The 26,885-nt window shown below is 39.4% G+C and overlaps 1 protein-coding gene across 2 annotated transcripts in view; it reads left to right on the forward strand.

Moving 5' to 3' along the window:
* The first annotated feature begins 4,189 nt into the window (after window positions 1-4,189).
* The window catches only part of SNX7 (sorting nexin 7), a 98,136-nt gene continuing 75,440 nt past the window's right edge, over window positions 4,190-26,885 (forward strand). For both annotated transcript variants that reach the window (XM_021690098.1, XM_044914077.1), the window contains exon 1: window positions 4,190-4,372. In XM_021690098.1, coding sequence (XP_021545773.1) covers window positions 4,193-4,372 — 180 coding nt within the window. In that variant the 5' untranslated portion in view covers window positions 4,190-4,192. The remainder of the gene's footprint in view (window positions 4,373-26,885) is intronic.

The following is a 26,885-nucleotide window of genomic DNA, read 5'->3' on the forward strand; positions in this document are numbered from 1 at the left end:
CGTCAGCTGAAATGTTTAGTCTCATTCTCTCAAGAACCAAGAATCCCAAAATATCCTTATAATTCCTCTTTTAAACTTTTTTTAGGCAACATACATAACACTGTCTTTCAGTGAGCTGTAGATTATTTGCCACTTACTACTTACCTTGGATAAGTTACTAAACCTCTCTGTTCATCAGTTTCCTCATCTATAAAATGGGGATGTTAATAATAGCACCTCTCATAAGGTGTTTTTGAGAATTAAATGAGTAAACATACATAATGTACTAATAACATTGTCAGACTCAAAGGAGGTACCAATTAGCTACTATTGACAATATTATTGATGAGCCTGTAGAAACAGGATGCTCTCTGGAATCTGTGACAAGTTCTGAAAGAGAATAAAAAACATCAAGTTTTAAGGCAAAACATGTCCTCTTTTTTCATTTAGGAAACCAGCCCTTAGCTTGCTATGGGGTTTTAACAAATACTAAATACCTAAGCGTGGGACATCATGTGACTATGTGACCTGAGCAGCTCATCATGAAATTATTAACAAAATAATTATTAACAATATACTAACAAAAAACCATAAAATTAGATAAGCCCTCAGCCAACCATACTCATGTGGAAATGGTATATATAAAAATAGTCCTAAAAGCATACATTGCATGAGCATTTGGCTCTTGCTACCAACAGGCATACTGTTAGGATCTCACAGGGAACTCCATTTGAACAGTTAACTAAGGGGTAAAAATTTCAGATCTGGGTTGCAGATGGTTCTTTATCATATTCTGGAATCGGTGTACTGCTGTGAAAAAGGACGATGGAATAGAGAAATCCTCCCCATGGTATATAACAATGTCCACTAGGCTTCAAAGGAGAGAGGCTGGGATGAAGATTCTATATTGCTCCAAGGACACGGGCTGAAGGGTTGTTGGGTGGGACTTAGAAGGAACAAGGTGGGATCCAGAAGTCAAGGAGGTTTGAGAAAATGTATGTGGCCTCTTGGAATGGTCCCAGAATAAAAGCCTATTTGTAGCCCATGGCAATGTTTTCCCAAAACTCCATTTGATGAATTTACATGATCAAATAGTATGTTTGATAAGAATTCTTGTTCTGTGGATGCTAATACTATTGTTTTGCCAGGCACTCCTATGCTTTTTCTATGGCCATGATGGTGGGAATGATGTATGCTATGCACCAGCTTAACAGCATGGATTTCCCACACACTAAAGGACAACTGGCTACTTCCACGGCTAAGTGTTCATCTCGCCACAGCAGCAGCTACTTCTGGTCCACCCCTGATACCCATCTGGAGGATGCCATGATTTGTCCTTAATGGCAAAGATATATTGGGTTTGCTTTTCCTGCTCAGTTTCTCCCAACATGATCATCCATGAACTCACTGACTGGTTGCTTTCCCATCAGATTTTACACATAACATTTTTTTCCCTAATCAATTAAATCATCTTCCAGCAAAAGAAACAAAGCCATTGGGCAATACCCAAGGGGTGACCTGTCGTATCATGAACCCCATTACCAGAAACAGCTAACTTTATGGATGGCTGAATGTAACATTAAAGACTCAGTTATGGTCTCAGGAGATCCCAACTGGAAAGGGTGAGAGAGAGGAAGGTTTTTGACAAGTTGTACGTTCTCAGAAACAAAATTTAATATATACTATTTCTCCTATAATCAGAAAAAGAGTCCAGAAACCAAGGGACAGGACTGGGTAGGCCTCCTCTTAATATTACACCTGTACTTAAAATTTTGAGCCATGCTGGTTTATAGGCTTTGGTATCCAAATAAGAATTCTTCCATTAAAAAACCCACTGATGATCCCACTTAATGGTAAGCTTAGGCTGTTATGTGGCAGTTTAGGATTTTTCATGCCATTGAATAAGCAGGCCTGGCATTTTGGTAATTAAATTCAAAAATTTAGTCCATAAGTTGCAAAATATCAACAGGATTGTAGAACTGCAGGAGGAATGGACATATTAGACTTGGAGCTGCCCCAGTAATGAATAGGTTTGGGTTTTCTTCCTTTGGGGAGCTAAGTACTATATTCTCAAGTGCTTGAGCCATAGCTGAACTATACAGCAGGAATGGAGGTCAGGGTGAGACAGTATGTGAAGAAACATGATATTAATGTTAGGCAGTCAAAGGAGTGAATTCTAGTGGTAGGGATTTTTTTTTTTTTTAATCTTCTGACCAGCATCAATATGGCCTTTCTATGTTTAGAAAATTCTTTGCCTTAGAAACCTCTGTGGGATTTGGCCAGGTGGGTCAAGTAGATCTTTCCTCCGGGGTTTTGCAACTAGAACTACTAACACTGAGAAAGAGGACGGTGGGGCATTTTTGTGGCACCAATAGAGGTACTTCTCAGAGGCTGCTGTGATGTGGCCCTTGGTGACAGCACCCTGAGTCCAGTGACATCAGTGTCAGCGGCATCCTGGGTTCAGCAATGGCGGCTGCAAGGTCTGCACATTAGCTCTGTGGCATGGTTTTGGCTGTGATCCAAGCTATGTAGTCCCGGTTTGTTCTGCCCCATTTTCTGAGCCTGTCTCTATGCTTTCTGGCAACTGTGTGAGTCACAGTATCCTTAAGAATTTCCTGGTTCAGGTTGCAGTTAGAAACCCTTGAATCTCTCACTAGCCAGAATGAGCTTAGAGAGGAAAAAAAAATAGACTTTTAATAACTTGTATTCCTTTTAGACATTAGCACAGAGCCTTTTTAAGTGAGTATATCTGACACTGTGGCTTATTAATAAATAATGTGAACACTAACCTTTAAATGTTAAAGTTTGCTAAGAAATATAAGGCATTTACATGAAATAAATACAATCTATAAGATGGCATAAAATTAAATGCTAAATTTGGAACAGGAGGTGTTGACTTGGAAAGTCTTCCAGAAAGAGATGGGACTATAGATAATTCCTGAAGGATGAGCAGGAGATGGTATTCTGGATACAGGAACCAAAAAGTGTAGGAAGAAGACTGTATATTCACAGGGCAGCTGACCAGCCTGACTTAGGAAGAGCATATGTGAACCGAAAGCAATGGGAGGTACATCTGAATGGTTAAGAGGGAACATATTATTAAGGCCATGTCCTCTAATCAGAAGTAGAGAAATGCTCTATTTCCCCAAATATTTTATATCTATCTATCTATCTTTCAATTTCATTAAGTTAAGAACTCTGAACATTGGGTTAAATATTTTGCAGGGAGTCAAGTCTCTGAGGTAGCCTCCTCCCTGCCTATGTGCAAACTTATTAGACATTCTTTCCAGGGCCGATGGAGAAAAGAGCTGGCTGGGACTGAGGGGAGTTAAATAATAAAACATGAAGATAGTCCCAAAATATATCAATTTGTGTTCAATTTTCCTTTTTTGGAACTTAGATTTTTTTTTTTTTAATATTAAGCAGTGACAACTAATTGTAGCTTGGCATTGGCAGCGCAAAGATTGAAGATTATTTCTTGGTGGCGAGGTCCAGTCCTGCTCTTTGTCCTCGGCTCTTAGAAATGTTCCTGCTCATTAACTTCAGGAAGACTTCCAGAAGTAAAGGCACATTTTAAAGTGGCTGAAAGAGTTTTTAAATCCAACTTCCCTGGCTTGACAGTGAGATGACCACACAGTCCGGTCACTGGGTCAAAAATCAATTACAAAAACAGAGGGAGCTTTTCAGGTCTTTTATTTTTGCATTAGCCTTAGTAAAAGACGGACTCCAAAACCACAACCAAGAAGAAAGACAACCATTTAAAATACAGGAAATACAGTACTGGCTTTTTCTCTCGGCAGGATGGGTCGGCTGCCTTCCAGCCTCGTTGTGGATCCCCCGAAGTTGACGGTTCGCTCTGTCGCTTATGCCCAGACCCCCCGCCGCCGCGGAAACCCACGCTCGGCAGTCCCCGAGCCAGGGCATTGCGGGGACGCCCTCCTCGTACCTTCGCGTGCTCGGCTTTCCTCCAGCCGACAGCGGCCCTTTCCCCACCCTAGCCAGGGCCCGCGAGCCCCACTCCCGCGTCTCCGGCAGGCCCCAGGCCAGGTGGGGACGAGCCGGCCCCGCGCTGGCCCCGGCAGTTCCGCGTCTGCGCAGCGGGCGAGGGGCTGGAGCGGGGCCGGCCCGGGAGGTGCAGGATGCGCGGGAGCCAATGGGCACGCTCGGGGGAGCCGGGCTGGCAGCGGCGGCGGGCCGGGCGCGCACTGCCGGGATGGAGGGCGAGCGCCTGGCATCTCAGGCGCGCTCCTCCGGCCTCCCGGCTGGGGGCGCCACGGGGGAGAGCCCGGGGGTCGACGCCCCCCTCCTGGGCAGCAGCGGCTCCTCTGCCCTGCTGCAGGCCGAGGTGCTGGATCTGGACGAGGACGAGGACGACCTGGAGGTGTTCAGTAAGGTGAGGGCGGCGGCGGCGCGTCCCGAGAAAGTTCCAAGTCAACTCCAGGAGTTGGCACCGTGGCGCGGCGGCCGCCCCCAGTGCGCTCGCCCGACCCCGGCGGAGGCTCCGAGCTGGAGGTGGGTGGGGTCTCCCCGGCAGCCCAACTCCGCCAGGCGGCTCGCCGCACTCCGGGCTGCGTCCCGGCCGGGCCGCGAACCGCAGCCGCGCCCTCCTCTGCACTTTGACCCTCCATTCGGCACGGCCGTCGCTTTGTGGAGTCGTCAAAGTTGTGATTTTTTTCCCCCCTTTTTTCTCTTTCTCGGTTCTTGTCTGACGCGGACGCCTCCTCCGGACAGTTTCCGAACCCGGGAGGCGGTGGCCCGAGAGTGCCCCCGCCCTGGCCGCTTCTTTTCGGGCGCAGCCAGCCCAGAACTCTGGGAGAGAGATCACCCTAGTCGAGAGAAATTATTCCTGATTTAGTGGTACTGACTGGGTTTAAGACTGGGCTGACTGACACCGGAGGTGAGCCTCAAGCCCGTGAGACTAGGTGGCAAGGGAGTCCCCTCTTGAGGAGCAAACGGGTCCTGTGTGTCCAACAGGAAGCTCCTCCGCTGCGGAGTTGAGGATTTTTCAGTGAGCTACTGCCTCCCAACCCACCGCCAGCCGCTTTCGTTTTTCCTTTCCCCGGGGAAAATCAGGACGAAAGCGCCCTCCTAACTTGCGGTAGAGTTGGAGAGAAATGGACTCAGGTGAGTGGTAGACTTGTGGTGCCTGTACAACGGCTGGTTGTAATTTCTTTTTGGAAAAGAAAAATACCTTTCTTGCAGGGCTGTTAAAATGTCAACCCAGTTTCTTAACGTTGCTGCTGTATTAATTAATAAGCCTGTGCGGTAGTTAGCTGTTACCTTGAGGTGTTAGGGAAAGCGACCTTCCTAAGCACTGCCATACTCTGGGAGAGCGAACTGAAGTTACAAACTGAACAAGCATACTCTGACCCCAAAGAGGAATATGAAAGCTCCTTTCTCCCTTTAGGATTAAATGGAATGGTAGGCACAATCGGATTCTAGATGTTCAGACAGAGTAACAGTTTTGTGCTCTTGAGAAAGTGATTTGACCTTTCAATGTGTTTAAATTGTAAAACAGTGGAATTATTTTATGTTCGCTTGTAAAAAATTAACACTGCTGTTTTATATTCCACACATACTTTATGTTCAGATCGAGGACAATTGGCCTATCCCTCACATTGCCTTCTAAGATACTATTAGTCTTTGCATATTAGTGTAGGGCTCTGCATTGTGAAACTTCCAGCCTGGGGGAGGGAGAGTGTTGGTTGGGAGTGGCCCTTGTATATCAACCAGGATTGTTTTAACCTAGTCCCGTGCTTTCTCTTTCCCCAGATTCTAAGTGTCCCAGTCCCCTCTTAAGAATCATTGTTTTAATTAGCCCCTGTTGTCAGAGGCAGATCTAAGATGAAGCTAATGAAATTGAAGCTTCAGATGTTTATGTGCTTAGGCCTCTGGAAATGTTGAGAGTTACTGGGAATTCTAGATGTTCTAGGTGGGCAGGGAATGACAGATTGCAACCAGAAGCATTTCTGGTAAATTGCCTAAAGCTATCTCAGAAGAAAGGAATCCAGATCTCCAAGTCTCCAGAGAAGAGTTGTTGAGATTTCTTTTCTCATTCTAAATTGACATTTGTTTTTCTATCTAATTTTGTTTTGTTAAGTTTGGATTCTTTTTAAAAGGATGTAAGCTTCAGCTCCACACACCTGGATCCACACTACCTGTTAGTGCTTTATAACTACATGTGTTGGACCCTTAGAAAAATGTTAAGAACCACTTTTACAGAGACTGGCCACGTAGATTAAGGTAAAGATGTAATGTTGGTTAGAGTCTGAAAATACTTGGAAAAAATTTAAGTTAGCTGCCTGCTTATAAGTTGAATTTTACAACCATTAACCACAGTTAGTTAGACAAGCAGATTTAAGAAAGTCCTCTCCATTTGGACTGCTCTCTCTACCACTCCCTTTTTAGCCAGCTCCTCTGTAGACCTCTCCCACTGACCAGTTTACCCTGGGATACTTTCAACAATTACTTCTAAAGTATACTATTGCTACCCTTTAGTACTTTGAGATCTCCTACTTTAATATTCAGCTTACATTTGTCATTCTTTCTTCCCTTAGATTACTTGTGAATATATATCATAATCTCCTCCAGAAACTTTTTAAAGAGTAGAATCTTTGGCTTATTATTAATTCTTTTCTTCCCACAATACCTTACAAGCGCATGGCAAATACATGTTAAATCTTTTTGTGTAAGATACTGTGCTGAGTATTTGGAAAAAAGAGAGACATGATTCAGTCTTGGAGTCCAGGTGGAAGATGTGACAGAGACTCTAAATGGCAATATAAATCAGGAGAGATGGGAAACAAAACAGTATTTTTCGGAGTTTTCAGGTAATCCAATGAGAGGAAAATGATACCAAATCTCAAGAGACCATAGGGAATGCAGAGGATATTGACTTAAAAGAGTAAATATAGATGTTGGAAGGTAGGGGAACATGACCAATGATTCAAAAACAGAAAAAAGAAAAAGGATAAAAATTATAACGTTAGTGTAAGAATAGTGTTAGGACTGGGCCAAAATGACGTGTGGCTTGCAAAAAATTTAGAGAAAAGAGTCTGGTTTCTCTATGTTAAAAAAAAAGAAAAAAAGTTCTTTTTTGGAAATGTTAAAATAACTAGCCTTTATTTTTATTAAATACTGTAATGTGTAGAAGGAGGAGCAACTGAAACATAACTAAGGTAACTAGGTCACAGTAAAGCAGTGGGGTACTTATCTGGTACTCGGTAAATGATAGATATTGTTACTGGTCTTTTTAAAAGGTATTCAGGACCATAAAATAAGATCTGTATCATCTAAGATAAACAGGGGATCTACAGATATAATTATCCTCATCACTGCTAGGCATGTTTGAGGAGATGAGCATGGTGCACCAAAACTAAAAAAAAAAAAAAATCTTTTTTTAATATAATGGGCAAAAAGAAGTTCTGGAAGGTATAGGCAGGCAAAATTTCAATCTCCAGCAAAGCTATCAAACCTATGGAACTATTTAGTATTTTGTTTATAAACACTTTGGAAAGAAAGAGGTGATCTGGTTTTATAACAATACAATAATAGAAAATAGTTCTGTGGTAAATCAGAAATATAACAATGAGCATGTTTATTTGAACAATGCTTTTGAAAGAATCACTCATTTGCAAAAAAGGTTACTTTCGAAAGAAGAATATAGTTGTTGAGACATCCAGCTCCTATATATTGGATCTCTGTCAATCCCGACATAGTGGAGGGATATGATTGTAGTATTCAATAATTATATCAGATACTTAGTAGAAGATTTTGGAAGTTTGGTTATTAATTTTTCATATTTGTTCCCTGAACTGTCTCTATTGAGTTCCTATTGTGTGCCTGTATCAGTCATGGCCCTGTTAAGAATCAGAATTCTCTCCGATGACTTAAATGAAGAATGTTTAATGCAAGAACTACTTACAGGATTTGGGGCAGGGTTCAGGAACACACAAGGGATACTGAGGTACTTAGAAACTTGCAGAGGCAAAAAAGCCATTAGTACCCAGAGTTTAATGGGAAGAGAAATAGATATGGTGTTGCTGGAATCCAGTGAGAACTGGACCTGTAGCGAAGGGGCCACTTCCACAGGAGCTGTATATACAGAGAGATGTCTGTAGAAGTGTACCTCTGCCAGAAACATGGTGCCAAAGCAAGGAAGAAATAGTATATTCCCTGAGCTCCTCTTCTGCTGCTCTTGGATCTCCTGCTTGTGACCTGCCCTGGGCAAGTGGCTCAGGTGATGTCATCCACCCCAAGAGTAGATGCTGGGAGCTGGGAGGTTGGGAGTGGAAATAAAGAATAACCAGCATGATACATAGTACCAAAGTGTGGCAAGTAGCTTTGGATAAAGATAACCACATCTCTATCTCCTATCCCATAGGCTCTTCTATACAGTGACCTGCCACCTTCCTAATTAGAGGTGGGATCTCTGCCCCCTCCTTGAATCTGGCTGGGATTGTGATTGCCTCACCAATAAGGTCTGGTGGAAATGATACCGTGCAGCTTCCAGGGCTAGATGATAAAAGGCGGTGCAGGCTGTGCTTTGTCCAGTGGGACACTCTGCTGTTCGGAGCTGATATGTAAGAAATGTCTGTATTGGAAATCCTGGCTCCACTGCTTGATAGCTTTGTTTCCTTGGGCAAATTACTTAACCTCTCAATGCCTCAGATTCTTCATCTGTAAAATGAGGGCAGATAATAAATATGAAAATGAAATGAGTTACTATATGTAAAGAGCTTGTGAATAGTTCCTGGCCTTTAGTAAACACTCTTGACTGTTGATCAGCTATACACAGCCATAGGATTCTCTTGTCCAAAAAGAAGTGCAACAATGGACATGTTCTGTATCTGCCTGTCTACAGTAGCAGCCACTAGCCACAGGTGGCTTGTGAGCACATGAAATGGGGCTAGTACATTGGAGGAGCTGACCTTTTAATTGTATTTAATTAATTTACATTTAAATATAAGTAGCCGCCTGTGGCTAGTGGCTATCAGTTTGAGCAGAAGACTAAACAAATCTTTATTTCATTACAGGCTTGACTTATGGTTACTCAAGAAGTATTCTTGAATGAATGAGTAGTTCCTTGGTGATCCGCACTGAAATATATAAAATACACACACGCATCGTACACAACATATGCACACACATATGTGCTTACATATATGTGCAGTGTGTGCATGCATGGATTATGTATGTATTGAGTGTGTGTGTAGTGTGCGAGCGTAAATGTATGTGAATATTTGTGTGTATATGCTCAATTGTCCAACTCACTTAAAATCTAGAATGCAGGATTACAGCAGTCAGGTCATGTGTTCTCCTTTCCCGGTCTGTATCCTGATCCTGCCTCAGTGGGTGTTAAAATTTTGATGGTTAAAAAAAGAGGAACCCATAAAACAAAGGAAAGTAGGACATTTACCCTACTGAAGTTCCATCATCTACCATCATTGCCCTGTTATATGTTAAGTATTCTCATATTCCTGCCAGAGGAGGAGGTCGAGTGAAGTAGAAAGAAGATTAAAATCCTCAAGATCTCCTTATGAGTGAGTATATATGGTCAACAATAGAATTTAAATATATAAGGAAATTTCAGAGTAAGTTTAGGGAGACCTTGTATGGACCATTCTATGTACAAACATTCCTAGTGGTTTTCAGTGACTGAAAGATCAATGTACACAAATGACGTGATACTGAATCTAAACAAGCACCATATTTTCAAGGTCATATGGAGTATTAATTGTACTGTACTCTGATTTGTCCATGCCACTTCCGAAATTTCATTCCATCCTCTGTACTTTATTTTATTTTTTTTTAAAGATGTGCTTATTTAGTTTAGAGAGAGAGAGCACATGCACATCAGCAGGAGAAGCAGAGGGAGAGGGGAGCACAGAGCCCGATGCGGGGTCAATCCCACGACCCCCTAGACCATGACCTGAGCTGAAAACAAGAGTCAGATGCCCAGCTGACTGCGCCACCGAGTCGCCCCGCATTCTCTGTATTTTAAAGGGGAATCGCTTATATCAGAAAATGTCAAAGGGATGTTATCTCATCTGCAGATGCCAGTGCCTTGTTATTCATTCTTTGGAATGCTGTGTTGAGGTTGAGCGTGAGATCTTCTCTGGGCTCAGCAGAAAGAGGGCTTGGATCCGTCTACACTGTTTTCCACTAGCATGAGCAGTGGGGAGGGCTGCCCAGCAACAGTCTTGCCACACATTTGCCATTGTAAAGGAGAATAAACAAAGGGGTTTCACCAATGATATGTTTTGGCAACCATGGCCTATGAAGAAAGGCTGGGGAAGAACAAAAAGTAGTTTAGCTTGGAAAAGACTTGGGTTAATTCTTTATGAAGAGTTATTTTGATTTAAGTTGATTAGATGGTTGTAGTTTTGAAGGGTGAAACTAGAATTGCTAGGTCAAAAATACGGGGAGACAAGTTTTAGGTCAATTTATGGAAGAATTTTCTAAGTGAAAGTTCCAAAATGAAAAGGATTACTCAGCATGGTCATGAATTCTGTCACTAAAAATGTTCGAGCACAAGCTGGATGACTAACTGTCCCGGAGGAGAGGAGGGTGTGGCAATTGGACTGTCCCTTTGCACTATTAAGAGGCTGTTACAAGTGGAATTTTAACTTACACTAAATCTAACTATAAGAGCAGTGGAAAGTCTTAATTAGATGGTCCTACTTGTCTCTTCAACTTAATTCCCAAATCAGCTTATCTTCTACCATTCCCTGGTTTTTATACTTCTCTTCCCACATTGGTTATGGTTTCCATTTAATTGTCTGCTAATGATGTGACAACTTCTTAGATAGCCAGGATAAAATGCTTAGTGTTACTTTCTATTTATCCCTTTCACTCACTCTCCATGTGTCCAACATATCTAAGAAGTCCCCATCAGTTTTATCTTCTTGGTATCTCCAGAATCCATGCCTTCTTCTGTTCCCACTGCTACCATCAGAGTTGTTATACAGTTACCATTAAAGAGATTGAGAACCATTAAAATAGTCTCTGAGAACCATTAAAATAGTCTCTTAAAGTCTCAGTCTCTTCTCTTCTGCCTCTAGTCTATCCCACGTGCTCACAAGCACACCGATGTTTCCAGAGCACACAGTTCTGATCATATGGTCACATTTTGCCATTCAAGATGCTTGATCAGGCTGCTTGTGGCTCTCCCACCTCACCACTCTGTCCTCTACAGCCTTACTCCGCTGAGTCCATGAATCTGTTGCATCACCTGGGAGCTCGTTAGCAATGCAGTCTCAGAACCCACTTTCCAGGCCAGATGAATCAATCTGTATGTTACCACGAGTCCGTATTGATTTGTTTGCACCTTAGATTTTGAAAAGTACTGACTAGAAGCACTGATCTAGGTTGGTTCACTTGCCACTACATGAGCTTGCTTCTAATTTTTCTACCTCTGTGTAATTATTGTTGGGTTGACAAAGCAAATTCCTTTCTGTTTCTTATGGCCTAATGTAAAACTACCTCTTACCTAAGAGCTTCTTCATTCTTCAGCTAGAATTAGTTTCTCCACTCTATGCTTCCCATAATGCTGTTTTGAATCTTGTAATACTTACTACATTACCTTATGAATAGGTATTTACTTCTCATCTGTAAAACTTTGATAGCTTGTCTATCTCCAATAGATTAAACTTCTTGATGGTAGAGGAGTAGGAACTTTAAATATTTATGGGATAAATATGTTAATGAATGATACGGCCTATGACTTTTTTCCTATGTATAGACCCAATTATTACAGTAATTTGCTAGTGATCTGTTTTCAGTAAATTCAATTTGTATTGTGTTGGTCCTTCCTACCAGGATACCAAACCAAATAGAATTAAAACAAATTGGTCTTAATAAGTGGTGAATAAATGTTATTGCTGGATGACACAGAGCTATGTTGAATGTCAATCTGGACAAAATCTCCTTTTTGAATTGTATTAGAAGAAATAAACACAAAACAAAACAACAACAACAACTAAAACCCCCAACAACCCCAAGGGAATCACTTAAGAACCTTCTTTAGTAGGAAAAATAACTTTTAGAGCTAATAGCTCCTATCTCAATCAAAACGCTTGGTTGCAAGCAATGGAAACTAATTACAGCAGGAAAGGAAAGAAGCACAATTAGGTACTCACAAAGTAGATGTGAAGGCTGGAGATGGCAGGTGCAGAAAGGGATAAGCACTAGCAGAAACTGTAGTCAATGTTATATTTGGAAAGGGGATTGGATGTTGTATAGCCAAAAGTAAAAATCCATGAGAACCTTTAGGAAAGGTTTTTATGCAGACAACAGTGTTTATTTATTGATCCATGACAATGGAGAATATTATTAAAAATATTTTGGGAAAATGATGTCAAAGGGCACCAGATTTGAACATAATATACTCTAAAAAATACTTAATAAAGTTTACATGCAATTTTATTTCTGCATCCTTGAGGTTCTGATAGGATGCTCTCGTGTAACTCTTCACTGATAACCTGCTACATTTTTACAAATGGCTAGTGTGATCAAAAAGAAACACAGATTCAATAACTATGTGGTTGTAGTCTTCAAAGTTTATTTTATTCTTATATTCATTTGTATCCCACATTTTCCAAACAGGATATAAGACTAAAAGTTAAAGTAAATTTTCATAGTTACTCACTTTAGGAATGTATGTTAAAGTTTTCTCAATAAACAAGTGAAAAGTTATATGCTTGAAAGATTTTCTCAGTTTTAAATTGAATATTTTATTAACTCTGCATATACCAGTCATGCTGGATAACACAGTGTTGTTACCTGTAGTGTTAATAAAAAGGATAGAATCAGGAAATCAAATTTATTAGCAAATACATAAAAAATCAGCAAAATGCACTTAACGATAAAACAGAACAGAGGGTTAAACCAGTAGTTTTTAAAATTAAAACTGAAATAATTATATATATGCTTATGTATTTTTTTTATTTTAAAAATGCTTTGGTCTGACATACTCTTTTTTATTGTTTTTAAGGTAACTTCACTGAGGTATAATTTATATACTATAAACTTCACCCAGAGGTGATTTTTTTAAAATTAAATTTACTGAGTTGCATAGCCATCCCTGTAAACCAGTTTTGGAACATTTTTATACTCCCCAAAAATCCATCACATCATTTACAATTAATCTCTGTTTTCACTCCCACCCGTGGACAACCACTAATCTACTATTTTCTGTCTCTGCAGATTTGCCTTTTCAGGAAATTTCATATAAATGGAATCAGACAATATGTGGTCTTTTGTGTATGGTTTCTTTCATTTAATTAGTATAATATTTTTAGGTTCATTTTTCTTGTAATTTTATTTTTTTAGTCATGGCTTTAATTTTTTGGTATAAGAAATAAAGTTTTTATTTTGAAATGAAAAACAGAGCTTAATCATTTTAAATGAAATGTTAGGAATAGAAGTTCTGTTTAATGTTGAAATGAAAGCCTTATTATGTGTGACCAAAAGCAAATGGCAAACTCTTTGTATAAGAATCTTCAAAATTAGGGGCGCCTGGGTGGCTCAGTCTGTTAAGCATCTGCCTTCGGCTCAGGTCATGATCCCAGGGTCCTGGGATCGAGCCCTGCATCAAGCTCCGTGTTCCGTGGGAAGCCTGCTTCTCCCACTCCCCCTGCTTGTGTTCCCTCTCTCACTATGTCTCTCTCTGTCAAATAAATAAATAAAATCTTTTAAAAAAGAAAAGAATCTTCAAAATTAGAGAAGATTTTGTTCTTTTGTACTAACTCTGAGAAAGTTAAGTGTGTGTGTTAATACACACATATATAAGTATATATTTATATGTTTAATCTAATTGAACATTGAATAATATTTTCATCAGCTTTAACTAATTATGCTGTAATATAAGCAACAAGATCTCAGTGACTTAACTACAATAAAGGCTTATTTCTTTTTCATGAATCTGTCAACTGTAACTGAGCTATGAGTCTGTCCCAAGTTTTGAGTCTGTTTCACATGTCTTCTTCATTTTGGGATCAAGACTGAAGGAGAGACCCCTAACTGGGACATGTCATTCCTCTGGCAGAGGGAGAAGAATAGGAGCACTGGTGGAAACAGGCAGTGGCTTCCAAATCTGCCCAGACACATGCCATTATCCAAACTAAGTCAATGATCAAATTCGTTGTGGTGGGAGACTCTTTTCCTTCTATAAGGAGGCACTGAAAGTTACCTGGCAGTTGACCAGGAGATATAATGCTCTCATAGGAAGACAGAGGGCCACTGGGAACAATCATACCATCTCCCACAGTGGTCTTGTGGCAAAGCTAGAGGCAAATGGCATGTTGGACCTCTCTGAAGAAGGAAAAACATTTTTTCCCCCATGGCGTATTAAGTACAAAAAAGAAATTTTTTCACTAGGTAAGGAGCATAATTGAGACAAATTGAGAAACATCATGATTACTAATCTCCAATTGGCTAATGCTCATGATAGTCTGAGTAAGACCATACAGATCCTTAAAAACCTCTAGTGTACAACAAATGTCTCACTTTTGGATTTTTAGGGGCAACAGTCATTTATCAGGGAGTTCTCCCCTCCCTTTTTTCAAGACCTATAAGATGAAAATGTGAATACTTACAATTCTGACACAGTGAATGTTAAAATGAGTTTTTTGTTGTTTAGACCTTCACCAAAGCCTGTGTTCCCGCCATTTGCCACCTTTCTGGTCTCTCCAGCATTCTGAGTCCTTTCCTGTCATAGGCTTCATTGGCTCTCCAGACTGGAATCCTTTTCCCTCAGTGTTTTTCATGACTGCCTCCTTTTCAATATTACCTCCTGAAAGACACCTTCCCTGATAGCTCTATCAGGAGCGTTCCTCTTTCTCCCTTTCAGTGTTACCCCAGCAACCCACCCCACTTTTTTTTTGGAATTTATAACCCTGTTTATCAATACTTATTCAAATCTGGAATTTTCTTGTTTTTTCTCTATGTTTACTTGTTTATTATCTCAAGCCCTCCCGCTTAACTAAAGTGTGGGCTTCATACGAGCCCAGGAAGCCTGCCATCTCGGCTGCTGTTGCAGCCCCAGCCCAGTGCCTGACACATGGTTGACATTCAGTGAACATTTGTAAAATGAAGTAAAGCTTCTACACTGGGTGCTTTTTTGTGTGTGCATATGGCTGGTGGTGATGCTAGTGGTGATTGAATCTTGGCTCTGCCAGTTGAGATAAGTGAGTTGGGGAGAATTATTATCACCCCATGCCACAAGTTTATCTGTAAGATGCAGATGATGAAAATTGCACTTACTTTCCATCATGTTGTTGACAGGATTAAATGAAGTAATGTAAGTATATGGTGCTAAGGCACAGTCCCTGTCCCTTAGAGAATTTCAGTATTTGCCATTATGGTACATAAGATTAATGTTTTTAAGTTGTAGATGCATCTGGTTTGCAATTTGTAATGAGATCTTCAGAGACTCACAAACATATATATGTTCCTGTATGTTTTTTAGTTACTATTGAGAGTGCTACCAGAATTTTGGTATTGTCTCTTAAATGCTGTGTTATAGGCTTACTCATTTTATTGTTGTTTCCTTTATTGCAGGCTTTGCAAATATTGCATTTTTTTTTTTACCAATTGAAAGTCTGTGGTAACCCTGTGTCAAGCAAGTCTCTTGGCACCATTTTCCTAACAGTATTTGCTCACTTTGTGTCTCTGTGTCACCTTTTGGAAATTCTTGCAATATTTCAAACTTTTTAACTATTATTATATTTGTTCCTGACCTGTGATCAGTGATCTTTGATATTATTATTGTAATTTGTTTTGGGGTTCCGCGAACAGCACCAGTATGAGATGGGGAACTTAATACATAAATGTTGTGTGTGCTCTGGCTGTTCCACTCACTAGTCATTCCCCTGTCGCTCTCCTTTTCCTTGACCCTCCCTATTTCCTGAGACACAACAATATTAAAATTAGGCCAATTAATAACGCTACAGTAGCCTCCAAGTGTTCAAGTGAAAGGAAGAGTTGCATGTCTCTCACTTTAAAGGAGAAGCTAGAAATGATTAAGCTTAACGAGGAAGCATGTCGGAAGTCAAGATATTCCAAAAGCTACGCCCCTTGCACCAAACAGCCAAGTTGTGAATGAAAAGGAAAAGTTCTTAAAGGAATTTAAAAGTGTTACTCCAGTGAACACATGAATGGTAAAAATGAAACAGTCTTATTATTGATATGGAGAAAATTTTAGCGGTCTGGATAGAAGATCAAACCAGCCACAATATTCCCTTAACCCAAAGCCTAAGCCAGAGCCCTAACTCTTCAATTCTGTGAAGGCTGAGAGAGGTGAGGAAGCTGCAGGAGAAAAGTTGGAAGCTAGCAGAGGTTGGTTAGTGAGGTTTAAGGAAAGAAGCCATCTCCATAATATAAAAGTGCAAGGTGAAGCAGCAAGTGCTGATGGAGAAGCTGCAGCAAGGTATCCAGAAGATCTAGCTCAGATCATTAATGAGGGTGGCTACACTCAACAACATATTTTCAATGTAGAAGAAACAACTTTCTATTGGAAGAAGATGCCATCTATGGCTTTCATAGCTAGAAAGAAGTGAATGCCTGGCTTTAAAGCTTCAAAAGACAGGCTGACTCTGCTGTTAGGGACTAATACAGCTGGTGACTTTATAAGTTGAAGCCAGTGCTCATTTACCATTCTGAAAACCCTAGAGCCCTTAAGAATTACAAATCTCCTCTGCCTGTGCTTCATAAATGGAACAACAAAGCCTGGATGACAGCACATCTGTTTACAACGTGGTTTACTGAATATTTTAAGCCCACTGTTGAGACCTCCTTCTCAGAAAAAAAGTTCTTTTCAAAATATGCCTGCTCATTGACAATGCACCTGGTCACCCAGGACCTCTGATGGAGCTGCACAATGAGATTAATGTTGTTCTCATGCCTGCTAACACAACATCCATTCTGCAGCCCATGGATCAAGGAGTGATTTCTACTCCTTAAGTCCTTAATTTAAGAAATACATTTCATAAGGCTATAGAGTTGCCACAGATAGTGATTCCTCCAATGGATCTGGGCAAAGTCCATTGAAAACCTTCTGGAAAGGACTTACCATTCTACATGACGTTAGGAACACTTGTATTCATGGGAAGAGGTCACAATATCAACATGAACAGGAGTCTGGAAGAAGTTGATTCCAGCCCTCATGGGTGACTTGGAGGGCTCAGGACTCCAGCAGAGGCAGGAACTGCAGATGCGGTGGAAACAGCGAGAGGACTAGAAGCAGCAGGGGAGCCTGAACATATGACTGGACGGCTGCAATCTCATGATCGAACTTTCACGGCTGAGGAGCTGCTTCTCACGGATGAGCAAAGACAGTGGTTTCCTGAGCTGGAATCTAATCCCGGTGAAGATGCTGTGAAGATGGTTGAAATGATAACAAGGAATTTAGAGTATTATATCAACTTAGTTGATAAAGCAGCAGCAGGGTTTGAGAGGACTGACTCCAATTTTGAAAGAAGTTCTACTGTGGGTAAAGTGTTATCAAACAGCATCACACGCTACAGAGAAATTGTTCATGAAAGGAAGAGTGAATGTTTGCAGCAAACTTCACTGCTGTCTTATTTTAAGAAATTGTCACAGCTCCCCCAGCCTTCAGCAGCCACCACCCTGACCAGTCAGCAACCATCAACATGGAGGCAAAACCCTCCACCAGCAAAAAGATTACAACTCACTGAAAGCTCTGATGATGGTTACCATTTTTTAGCAAAAAAGTGTTTTGTAATTAGGGTATGTACTGTACCTTTTCTAGACATAATGCTACTGCACACTTAATAGACTACAGTTTAGTGTAAACATGACTTTTCTATGCACTGGGAAACTAAAAAATTCATTTGACCCACTTTATTACAATATTCCCTTTATTGTGGTTGTCTGGAACCAAAACCCCTCAATATCTCCAAAGTGTGCCTGTGTGTGGATATAGCTCCCCAGTTGAATGATTCATGATGTGTAGTATTTGTCATGTTATTTGAAAGGACTAGAGGATAAGAATATTCTTGGTACAGCTGTTTTAACAGTCTACTAGTTTTCTTGATATAAGTATATATTAAGTCTCTTAGGAATGCTTTTAAGGTTGTTGGTGTGGCTGGATATCAAGGCAACTCAGCCTTTTGCCTGGAAAACATTTACAAAGATGAAACTTTGGTTTAGGGGCGTAGTTATAATTTACTGTATGCCGGATTCCATTTTAGTCATGCCTAGTAAGTGTACAGTCAGTTGGCTGTGCTCCTTAGGAACTGTTTTTTTTTTTTTTTAATTTTTTTTTAAATTTTATTACATTCCTAAGTTGGGTCTGCAGTGTTGTCTGCCCATAGAACATATTTTCAACTTCTTCAGGAGATCTGGTTAGAGTAATTCTTTTTCCTGGCTTGCTCCGTTTCTACTTAGTCATCACTGAATTTATAATAGGTAGTTGGCTGATACTATATTTAATATGTGTATCCAGTACCCCAAACTTATTTTGAGGCAAGTTTAGTAGACCTTTGTCATTTGTAGATTTAACATTAACGGTTTTAAATATCTCTGGCATGTAGTAACATGACATATTGGTGAGGCCTACATAGAACTGTACCAGTGGTTTAGAGGACACACTTCGTGTGGGAGCCTTGCCTGTCTTTCAGCCTTAACATTTTACTTGTTATTTACTTGTCCTAGCTTACATATGCAGTGATCTTTACTGAGGTGAATAAGAACATTAATGTGTGTGTGTGTGTGTGAGTATAAAAAAAAGAAGCCCTTAAAAGAACACAAATGCTAAAAATCTGGAAGTTACTTACCTTTGCCTACCTACGAATTGTCAACAGGACTTTATTTTTATTTCTAAGTTTTATGAGAAAACTTTAAAAGAAAATTACTGAACAGTTTTCAGTAATCAAGAATGTATCTTTATCCTTTTTGAATACACCTTTTATAGCTTTTTTTAAGATTTTATTTATTTATTTGAGAGAGGGCAAAGGAGCAAGCACAAGTGAGGGGGAGGGGCAAAGGGAGAGGGAGAAGCAGACTCCCCCCTGAGCAGGGAGCCAGACGCAGGGCTCAATCCCAGCACCCTGGGATCATGACCCGAGCTGAAGGCAGATGCTTAACAGACTGAGCCACCCAGGTGACCCCTTTTATAAGTTTTTAAATGATTTTTCATTATAGAGTATTTTCATGCATACAAAAAAATACACAGATCTTCCTTCACTTATGATGGGGTTACATCCTGGCATACCCCTCGTAAATTGAAAATATTGTGAGTTGAAATGCATTTAGTACACCTAACCTACCAAACATCATAACTAGCCTAGTCTACCTTAAACATGCTCAGAATATTTACATTAGCCTACAGTTGGGCAAAATCATCTAACAGAAGCCTGTTTTATAAAAGAGTGGTGAATATCTCATTCACCTGAGATACTGAATTCGTTGAATACTGTCCTGAAAGTGAAAAACAGATTGATTGCGTGTGTACAGCATGGTGGTTAAGTGTATTGGCTGTCACCCTCATGATCACGTGGCTAACTGGAACACTGCTGTCCAGCTTTATGGAAGAGTATTGTGCTGTGTATATATCACTAGCCCAAGAAAAGGTCAAAATTCAAAATCAAAGTATGGTTTCTACTGAATGTGTGTCACTTTCTCACTAGTGTAAAGTCAAAAATCATAAGTATTGCTATCTGGTTAAAAAAAAAGTGGTGGGGTGTAGAAATAGAACATACTCAACAGGGTTGTGGTTAAGGTTTACCTAAAATAATTCATACAAAGCCTTCAAGCAGATGATGTGTACATCACATTTATTCCTCTCTTTTTTATCCTCTCCTTAATCCTCTGTGATCCAAGGTGAGATATGACCTCGCTGCCTGACTACAGAGACTTTTTCTTTTAATATACTACATTTTGGGGGAGGCAGACAGAGGGGAATGTTCTGTCAAATAGAATGATGTGAAAAATTACTATGGTTAGTATATAGCTTTGTAATGCACAAAACCTGAGGAAGTCCAAGTACATTCAAGGCAACAGTGTTAGAAAATAGAAATACTAGAAGCAGAAAAATGGGTAAATAAATTATCATATGTGCATACAAGGGGATATATCCTACATAGCCCTGGAAATTATGTCAAACAAGATTAGAGTGTTGTATGCCCCTTTATAGAACATGACACAGGCTGGCTTTTCCCCCAATCACATTTTCAACAGTGTTCCACAGAAGGCCTTTCTGATTTTTTATTATTATTATGAGCAGGCAGATTGGAAGGAGCTGTAAACCAAAACACAGCTGGTAAGTCTAAATTTAGGCCCATCAGGGGATGAGTGTCCCTCATAACACAGTTTCTCAAACTCCTTCCACTTTAAGTTGCTTTTTTACCAGATGTCTCTTGGTGTGCGAGTTTCTTGCGCATCAGCAAATTTTATTTGCATGGCCTTTTCATGCCACTCTTCTGATTTATCACACTTCTCACATTGATTTTTTTTCCCTCTACTTGTAAAAAGAAAATAGCTGTTTGTGCACAGATGGTAGATACGATTTAGTATTATAAGAGCAATTCATGTTATATTTAAGAGATGTTTCCAAGTAGCCTTTTAGTGGCAGATATTCAGGAAGGACACCTCTTAGAAAGGTCATCTCTCACCTTTTAACCTGTTTCTTTGGGTGTTTATCTCCTGAGTACTCAAATATTGACAGGCTGTTGTTTGTTTTAAATTTCAGCGATCTATTTTATTTATTTCAGTAAGAGTATTAAAGGAGGGAGGCAAAAACATTTCTCAGAAATTACTGGAGTTGACTGTTAACCTGTAAGAAAATGAAGGCATGGAGCACGGATGAAATGCAGTAATCATAATTCCTTCCTGTGTTTCCACCCTTGCTTCCTTCCTTAAATTTTTATTGTGTACAACTCTATGTGTAGAAATGCTGTCAGTTTGCCAGGGCTGCCGTAACAAAGTACCATAGACTAGGTGTCTGTGTCTGAAATGTCTGAAACAAGAGACATTTATTTACCTTTTTCACAGTTCTGAAAGCTAAAAGTCCTGAAGTGAAGGTGTCAGTGGGGTTGGTTCCTTCTGAGAGCAGTGGGGAGGGAATCTGTTCCAGGCCTCTCAACCTGGCTTGGCTTGTAGATGGCTCTCTTCTCCTTACCTTTCTTTCTTTTTTTTTTTTTTTTTTTAATTTTATTTTATTATGTTACATTAATCACCGTACATTACATCATTAGTTTTTGATGTAGTGTTCCATGATTCACTGTTTGTGTATAACACCCAGTGCTCCATTCAATACGTGCCCTCTTTAATACCCACCACCAGGCTAACCCATCCCCCTACCCGCCTCCCCTCTAGAACCCTCAGTTTGTTTCTCCTTATGTTTCTTAACATTGTCTTCCTTCTATACATGTCTCTGTGTCCAAATTTGTTCTTTTTAGAAAGACACCTATCATTGTGTAAGGACCCAAACCAGTGGCCACATTTTGACTTAATAACCTCTGTAAAGACCCTGTCTCTAAATAAAGTCACATTCTGAGGTATTAGGTCTCTTCATCATATGAATTTTGGAAGGACATAATTTAACCCATAACAAATGCTTAAAATAAACCAAATGTAATAACAAGGAGAACTTATACTTAATTTGTAAGTGATTGTATCAATAAATTTCAGCATCATGCTAACACAATTCAAATGTCCATTAATTTCAGTAAAGTCATTTAAGTTGTTTCTCTCTTGATGGTTTGGAATAAGGGTAGAAGACAGTGACTTCTTGCAATAATTTGGCTTCGCTATTATACATGTTCACATCTGGGCTTGAAACCATCCCAGGATTTTTGGTGTGTGTGTGTCTGTGTATCTTCACTATCCTAGGTATAAGAAAGGTATTCAGTGTTACTTAAGAAGTCGAGATTTACCACACAGATCATTTCCCTTCTGCTTTAATCTCTTGAAGAAAGAAAATGAAATGGTGTACCTTTTTATTTTATTTTTTTTATTTATCTATTCATGAGAGTCAGAGAGAGAGAGAGAGAGAGAGAGGCAGAGGCAGAGGGAGAAGCAGGCTCCCCACCTAGCAGGGAGCCCAATGCGGGACTCGATCCCGGGACTCCAGGATCATGACCTGAGCCGAAGGCAGACGCTTAACCATCTGAGCCCCCCAGGCACCCCTGAAATGGTGTACTTTCATTGTCTAAAAGATCAGAGGAAAATGGACATCTATCCAAATGTTAAGAATGAATGAATGTATAAATAAAGTTCAGGGGTGGGGGCGGGGAGAGAGAAAAGAGAGAGAGATAACTAACAGGAGGAAGAAGCACATGTTATTGTGGAGGTGAGACCTTTGTTTGGAAAGAACAAATTTTAATGATCCATTTCTCCTGAAAAGCATCTACCACAAAAGGTTAAATGGAGGGCTTTTTTGTTAATTGCTTCTTTGGGTCTTCTCAAACACTTATTTTCTTCTCTTATTCATGTCCAAATGTAAATCTTTTAAGCATTGTCATTATATTTTCTTTCCCTTTTTTTGAAGTGAATATAAGTCTTTAGATAGTCACTTTTATTGAGGTTTTAAGAATGTTTTTGAGTGATTCATAGTAATTTAAGTCCTACTGAATTCTTGGATGTTGCTAAATTTCAGCTTGTAATTTTCTTCCTTTGCTTGATATTGAAGCATATTTTTGACACCACACTATGCTCATTGGAATTGTGAGCCTTTGTAAATTCATGCAGATCTTTCCTGCTCTACAAAAGGATGCATTTTAAGCAGAAGAAATAGAATGCTAAATTATGTAGTAGGTATAAGGAGTGGGTTGTGGTGAGTTAAGAGGGTGACTACAAAGAATACCAAAGCACATGGTTGTGTGCAGTGTCAGGGAAATTTAAAGCACGTTTGCCTATCAAATTAAAATTTGTCAGCTTAAAAAGCTACTACAGGAACTCTCCCCCCCACCCCCCCGCCCGCCCCGCCGCCCCGCCGCCCCGATCTGAAAGTAGAGCATTCCAGTGAAACCTTTCGTAAGCTGAAATGGCATAAAGTGAAGGAGCAGTTACCATTAATCTATATGGAACATTTTTGTGAATATTCCCAGACCCAAAACACAGCCTCTCTTAGGCTTTTCTGACATCTTAGGACACATTTTGCTAATGGATGCACAAAATAAATGGGGATAAAGCACAGATGTTCACAGACACAGTTCAAGCTGTGGAGTTTGATGCCAGGATGCTGAGTGTAGTTCCTGGGGAAGGAGCTTGGTATCACCCCTCTTACTGCTTGGGGTGCACTCTGCCTCTCTAAGGGCTTGCTGCAGAGCAGTTGCTGAACACTGTTTTTGCTTTTCATCTTTTTCCATAAGAGTGAAAATCTTTGGATTGCAAAAACAGATACTTATGTAGTGAAGTGGCTATACTATATACAATATATACTATACGGAGAGATATTTTTGTATATGCTGACTGCATATTCACTTGGAACCTCTAAATTACGTTTTTAATGGCTCCTTAGTGTTCCATTGTGTTAGCATTCCATAATTTATCTCGATAATCCAATTTCCATGTGATTCCAAACGTTTTAAAATTTCCTATTTAATTATGCAATTTTGATGAGTTAAGAAAAAAAAAATCAAATGTAATCCAAGGTCCTTTGCCCAAATGGCCCTAGACAGTTGTTTTAACTTATTACAGTAGTTCTTACTGCCTTGGAACATATTATACACAGTGTTGACACTAACAATTTTAATATTTTCCTCAATATGTATTTATTTTAGAATATGTGGAAATGCAGAAACTCATAGAAAAATATTAAACTCAACAGCAATCCCAACACCTGGAATAACTTCTGTTAACTTTTTTGGTATAGCTTATAAGTTTGTGTCCCCTGTCTCTCTCTCACACTTTTTCTCTCCTACCCTGTCTGTCTTAAACACACATAAACACACATACACACATAAGAATCTAATTGTACACAAATTTTATATCCTGTTATTTTCTTTTAATAACATACTATGACCCTGTTTCTAACATACTGTATTCTAAGCTACTTCTAGAATATTACTTTTAATATTACTTCTAGAATATCACATGGATAGACTTTATTGTAACCTATCAATAGGGATATGCCATAATTTATTTTGCTAAACTTTCATTGCAAGACATTTATTGTCTCTGTTTTTGTGTCTCATTAATACAGCTGTTACCTGTCTTCTATTCCTTGGTCCAAATCATGCCTAAATGTTTTTCCTTTCACAAATCATTTTGTAATCACAATAACCTGAATCTTCTTAATTTAAACAGCGATTGTTGTTCTTATCTCTTCAACTGGTGTGTCCTACCATAATATCTCTTGCATTATTGCATTGAGGGGTTACCAAATGCTATATTATAGCTCACATAACTAACTTTTTGTGTGGGATGAACCTTGAGAATAGTGCTCTGGGTATTACTGATGCTTCACAAGGATTTAAGTTGATTTGTTTTGAGGGGAAAAATAAGTCAGTATTATGATTTCAATCTTTTTTTTCATTCCTAGTACTACAAAAGCATTCCTTTTCTTAAAATATCAGGGTTTTGCTACATTTTTCTATATTAATACATTTAGAAGTTGTCCTGTCTTAGTCTTTGAGGTGGGAAAGATTTTGCAGATTTTCAACTCCGGATCCTCAGTTTAACCTTGAAAGGCTGAATTAATTGTTCAAAGTTACCTGCTTAGTTAGTGGCAGAGAGAGGACTGGAACCCAGTTTTGGGCCTCCTTTGTAATGATTTTTTTTCTTTTTTTTCATTTAGGACTGGCTAAACTCTGTTGCTAAGTTATGATGGACTTTGTTGCCGAATTCATCTTTAAGTGTGTTGGTTAAATTTAATCTGTTCATAACAACAGACAAAATTTTGATTCTGACATCTGTATTCTTAATTTTGGAGGAAAAAAGTGGTATCTAAAAGAGAAAGCAGAGAGGTGGAAACAAGTCATTATTACTACTGAAGAAATAATTCAAATGTTATATTGGTACTGTTAGTTTTATCTTTGCATATGAATAAAACATTACTTGTAGAATTTACTGCATATTATCCTTTTGTTTCATTTAAAAATTTTTATTAAAAAAATAACATGCAGCCCTTTCTTTAGAAACAAACTATTGAAAATGCCTGAGGAGACAGTATGTCCAAGGAAGTAGCCAGTGGGATTGGGGCTGAGGAGCGAACCTGTGTGGTTGTGAATGAGAATAAGACTGCCTTGGCTCATGGGGTCAGGGCTGAGGAGACAGTTGGCCTGGTTGGGAGATTGGTTACATGTAGGGGGATTGAGCATATTAATAAATATCTTCAGGATACTGGGAGCCAGGCTTCTCTCTGCTGGAGAAAAGAGTTACAAATACGGAAAGAGGTAAGGCCGGAACAGTCAAATGGTGTCAAATTGTAATGGGAGGTATCAGTGTGAACTCATGGTATTTAATATCTTTCTGTATATATCTGGATCCAGATGTGTATGTGCATGTGTGCGTATGTGTGTGTGTATTATACTTATATTTCCTATCATTCACATCTTGGTTTCCAAATTCCAGTTTCCTCTAGAAGGAACCAGAGCTCCTTGGAGACATGTCTGATTCCGTAGCTGGGTCCGGGAAAATATGATAAACCTGAAACATCTTATTCTGCCAAGTTATGTTGTGTAAAGTGCTCAAGGAATAATGAAGACAAATCAAAAACACACAGGTGCCGCTAGGGGGTCCCACGCGTCAGGTCTTGAACACTTAACAATTATAACCTGTTGAATAACATAGGAATCTGTGAGTCTATACTTGTATAATTAATTGACTAAGTAAATAAATACTCTTTATTCTCCTTAGTAGGAAACCTACTGATAATGTCAAAATTGGAAAAAAAAAAAAAAAAGAAGCAATACATATGTTATTTTGAAATAAGGAATGTCGGGGCGCCTGAGTGGCTCAGTCGTTAAGCGTCTGCCTTCGGCTCAGGTCATGATCCCAGGGTCCTGGGATTGAGCCCCACGTGGGGCTCCCTGCTCCGCGGGAAGCCTCCTTCTCCCTCTCCCACTCCCCCTGCTTGTGTTCCCTCTCTCGCTGTGTCTCTCTCTGTCAAATAAATAAATAAAATCTTAAAAAAAAAAAAAAGAAAGAAGGAATGTAACAAGGAACAAAAACAGCTAATAGAGTTCTGCATTTGTTTCTGAGGAGCGTGAACTGAGAACAGCAATTCTGGAGCAGAGGAAGCTACTTTTAAATTTTAATTTGTTTTATTTTAAACTTTGTAGAATTATTTGACTTTTAAAAACTATAAATATACTTTTTATTTTGAAGTAATTTCAAACTGGGAGAAAAGTTGCAAGAATACCACCAAGAACCTAGATTTCCCAATGACTGCGATTTCACAATTTTTCCTTTCTCTTTCTCTCTCTGTGTTAGTTGAGTAAATTGGAGACATGATGTTTTATTAATCCTGAATAGGTCTGCATGTATTTTATGAAAACAGGGACACTCTCCTACCAAATTACAGTATACATATCCAGATCAGGAAACTAATATTGACACAATACTACATTCTAATCCACAGACCCTTTTAGATTTCTCTAGTTGTCCCAATAACATAGTTTAGAGAGAAAAAACAAAGGTTCTCCTCCTTTGGTATGGAATCCAATTCAAGATCACTTGTTGTATTTAGCTATTATGTCTCTTTGGTCTTCTTCAGTCTGAAACAGTTGCTCATCTTCCTTTTTTCCATCATAGGAATTGCATTTTTGAAGCTATTTTACAGGCAATGTCTCTTCCCCTCAAACATATACAGTACCTGTATTTTTCTTCTGATCAGTATAATTATAACACCATTTTTAGTTAAATTCAGGATTAAGAACAATTTATTTTTATTCACAGTCAAGCCATATAGTGAATTAGGATTACATTTTCATTCTTGTACA

Source organism: Neomonachus schauinslandi, chromosome 4 (genome assembly GCF_002201575.2).
Source record: "Neomonachus schauinslandi chromosome 4, ASM220157v2, whole genome shotgun sequence".
NCBI lineage: Eukaryota > Metazoa > Chordata > Mammalia > Carnivora > Phocidae > Neomonachus > Neomonachus schauinslandi.